The sequence below is a fragment of the Rhagoletis zephyria genome, unplaced genomic scaffold, assembly GCF_001687245.7.
Source record: "Rhagoletis zephyria isolate East Lansing unplaced genomic scaffold, Rhagoletis_zephyria_1.1 Rzeph_scaffold_02820, whole genome shotgun sequence".
Lineage (NCBI taxonomy): Eukaryota > Metazoa > Arthropoda > Insecta > Diptera > Tephritidae > Rhagoletis > Rhagoletis zephyria.
This window is the reverse complement of record NW_016159904.1, coordinates 59255-63406: the sequence shown is the minus strand read 5'-3', so window position 1 is coordinate 63406 and position 4152 is coordinate 59255. Positions and strand designations below refer to the sequence as shown.

The following is a 4152-nucleotide window of genomic DNA, read 5'->3' as shown; positions in this document are numbered from 1 at the left end:
TGACGGACACTGGCATATCGTTGAATGATGTGCAAATGATCGGACCGAAACTGCAGCAAGACCTGATTGATCTCCTTTGGGGATTCCGTTTGAACACGTATGCTGTAACGGCGGACATCAAGCAAATGTTCCCCCAGGTAAAGATAGCAAGGAAGCATTGGGACCTACAGCGCATTTTTTGGAGGAATGATGTAGGAGAAATAGTGGAATATTGGCTGACGGGGGTCACATTCGGTATGGCATCTGCGCCATTTTGTGCCGTTCGGGCGATGCAACAGTGTGCCAGAGATAATTCAGCTAGGTGGCCTCGAGGAGCCAGAGCGGTATTAAACAACTTTTACATGGACGATTGCTTGGTGGGTGAAGACACGGAAGAGGATTTGCTTCTACTCTGCCATAAAATGCAGCAGCTGCTAGCCGCCGGGGGTTTCGAACTCACTAAGTGGCAATCAAATTCGGAATATATTAATAGTTCCATTGGTGCGCATTCTGCTGAATCAGCTGCTTGGCTGAATACCCATACGGAAGCATCGGTTCTTGGTCTCAAATGGATGCCCGCAACAGATGAGTTTGCCTTCGCAGTTCAACCCCTTCCAGATATTCATGCTACGAGCTGGACTAAGCGTTCAGTCTTGAGCATAACCGCACGAATTTATGATCCTGATGGCCTAGCAGCACCGTTTATAGTCAATGCAAAGATACTTATTCAAAAGATCTGGAAGGAGAAGCAAGATTGGGATATGATACTATCAGATCCATTGAAAACGGCCTGGCAGAACATTTTTCTCAAATTCCACTTTTTAACAATCTGCGCATACCACGGTGGATAGGTTACTCCCGGCGACTCACTATGACGTTACACGGTTTTTCGGACGCGTCCACGCTTGCATTAGGTGAAGCAGTATACGTGACAATACATTCTGGGGCTGAAGTGAAATCGAATCTATTACTATCTAAATCTAAGGTGGCGCCTCTGCGAGGAGAAACCATTCCACGTCTCGAACTGCGTGCTGCAGTGCTGCTTAGTGAGCTTATACAACGGGTAGTGAACATTTGCAAAACTCAACATAATATAATGATCGGCTCGATCACGGGTTGGTCCGATTCGATGGTAGTCCTCTGCTGGTTGAAACGGGGCGAAAGTAGCCTAAAGCAATTTGTAGCAAATCGCGTACGTCAGATCAATACGAACACAGCTGACTGCGATTGGAGGTATGTACCCACGGATATAAACCCAGCAGACCTGATTTCTAGGGGAATGACAATGAGGGAGTTGATTGAGTCCGAACTTTGGTGGCATGGGCCTGATTTCCTTCGACAACCCGAGGCTATGTGGCCAAACCCACCAGAAAGGATATCCGAGCAGGTCGAAACGGAAGTTAAGAATGAATGTCGACGCGTAAGAAACCGCACAGATCGGACCAGTGGTCAAATGGTGGCCAAGGTCAACGCTATATATATCGAACAAAAGCCATTATTAGAGCGTTACTCTTCGATGAATCGATTGATAAGGGTAACTGCGTGGGTATTTAGATTTACACGGAACTGCCGATCACCATCGGCCGAAAGGCAGAACCTTCACTTAAGCGTCAAGGAACTCGAACACTCACTTACATTTTGGATCCGACAGGAGCAAAGCGACTTCTTTGGGGATGATATCCGAAAGCTCGAGCGCTGGGCTCAGCACCAGCAACCGGTAGAGACCTCGAAGTTGTCCAATTCAATTGCAATTTTGGCTCCGTTTTTGCAAGATGGCGTACTACGGATGAGCGGCCGACTGCAAGCGGCAGATATACCGGACGTTCAACAAAATCCAATCATATTACCAGGCAAGGGGAGATTGGCCCTTTTAATGGCACGCGCAACACATGTCAAATTGCTGCACTGCGGGGCTCAGCAGCTTATAGCCGCACTAAGACAAAACTACTGGATCCTCGGCGTGCGGTCGCTAGCGAGATCAATTGTCAAATTGTGTATAACCTGTGAAAGGCTGCGAGCCAAGACGACCGAACAGATGATGGGAAATCTTCCGGCGTGTCGGGTGCGTCCAGCCCGTCCATTTGTACATACGGGAGTCGATTACGCAGGCCCCATACAAGTCCGTCCAGATCGACGCCGGGGAAACGTCGTTATTAAAGGATATATCGCGGTGTTCGTGTGTATGGTATCAAAGGCGGTGCATTTGGAATTTGTATCAGATTTATCTACCAAGGCCTTCGTTATGGCCTTTATTCGCTTTACGTCGCGCTATGGGCACTGTCTGCATCTATGGAGTGATAACGGAACCAATTTTGTTGGCGCAGAACGTGAGTTAAGTAGAATGCTGCAAACTTGGCAAGCCTCAGACCTCTTCGACCAATTATCAGCACGTCAAACCGAATGGCATTTTATTACACTATCTGCACCGCACCAAGGAGGGCTTTGGGAAGCCGCGGTGAAAGCTACCAAGCACCATCTCCGACGAGTCATGGGAGCTCACTTGTTAACGATCGAAGCCGTACAAACTGTGCTAGCAGAAATTGGGGCGGTCCTCAACTCGCGTCCATTGTGCGCCCTGAGCGCTGACCCACAAGACTTATCGCCCCTTACACCCGGTCATCTGCTAATTGGTGAAAGTTTAGTACCTGTGCTAGGGGAGCAAATACCAGTGGAATGGCCGGAGAATCGCCTCGACTACTGGCAATCTCGGCAACGAATCACTCAGCGTTTTTGGAAACTGTGGAGCAATAGCTACCTGCACGAACTTCAACAGCGACCCAAGTGGCGAGAGAGCAGACGGAATCTCAAGATAGGCGACTTAGTAGTCATAAAAAACGAAGCTACGCCACCGACCCTATGGAAAATGGGACGAATCACCGCATTGCATCCAGGGAGTGATGGTCTAGTCCGCAATGTCACACTTTGGACTGGCAATGGCTCCATTAATCGGCCAGTACAAAAGCTATGCGTTTTACCTGTAGAACCAATTGAGCCTCGAGTCACACCGAGTCTCAAGGCCGGAGGATGTTCAAGCGTGAGAGAGTAACCTGTTTTCAGTATTGTATTGGAGCGAGTGCGCGGCGGTTGTGTTTTCAAGTCAATAAAGAATATTAATTAAATCTAAGCGAGTCGTCTATTTATTTAGTGCGGAAACACAGCCCAATAAAAGAATTTCCGAACAACACCACTCTGTACCTGCTGAAATGTACAAATCGAGTGATCCCTTCTTAAGATGAAGACAAACATAGGAAACTGCGAAAACGTTAAAATTGAAAGCTAACATAAGTGCATAGTATAAATTTTGGTTTTATGTCTGTTCTGTATGTGGAGATTTTTGCAAATCATTGGGAAATTTATACACACTTATATAAGAAAAGCATACCTGCTTTCGAACGAAGTAGTATTTGTATCTAGTATTGCAAGAATATATAGCATTCTGTGGAAAAATATGTATGTAAGTTTACTACATACATACATATCGTCGATGTTTTTGCAAAACCGCCCATCGACCAGTTGCAAAACCGCCTAAATCGTCATTGAGACAAAAACGAGATTTGGTGACCTTGAACTCCAGGCAACCAGTATTTTTTCCATGAGAATCGTAAAATCGTTATTAAACAACAGATTTGTAAAATAGAAGCTAGAGAAAATACCGCCTATCAAGGCAATGCCTTCAATGAAAACCCGTTTTTTCGCTGTCCTGTAAAATTTTAGTGCCGTAAGATACAGAGGCGGTTTTGCAAATTGGTCGATGGGCGGTCTTGCAAAAACATCGACGATATGTATATGTACATATGTGCGCTCTTAGGATGAATGCACAGGAAATTACAACTTTGGTAACGTTGCTAGAGCACTTTTCAGGTTTATGTCTTTAACACCAACTTATTTTATTAGCAAATTTTTACGTATAACGCTGAAACCGAATCGCAAACGCACTACAGAGTTTCACGCTGTCAAACGACAACAATTGACTAAGGGCCGTTCAATATCCGGTTAACACAAACCGGTGGTAAAATGTTGATAGTGACGTTTAACAGGGAGGTAATGATAACCGGACATTGAAAAAAACGGCCCTAAGGGTAGTTTTCGGCATCTCTGGTTAACACTAACCTCCATTTAAACATCGTTATCGACGTCACCTACTCTCTGTTATATGCATAGCAGTAGTGCTCT

General features: G+C 45.8%; 1 protein-coding gene across 1 annotated transcript; it reads left to right on the top strand.

Annotated features, from left to right (window-relative positions):
* The first annotated feature begins 850 nt into the window (after window positions 1-850).
* LOC108367800 (uncharacterized) lies at window positions 851-3025 on the top strand. The gene has a single exon (XM_017622498.1). It carries the CDS (start codon window positions 851-853, stop codon window positions 3023-3025), a length of 2175 nt encoding a protein of 724 aa, XP_017477987.1.
* The last annotated feature ends 1127 nt before the right edge of the window (window positions 3026-4152 follow it).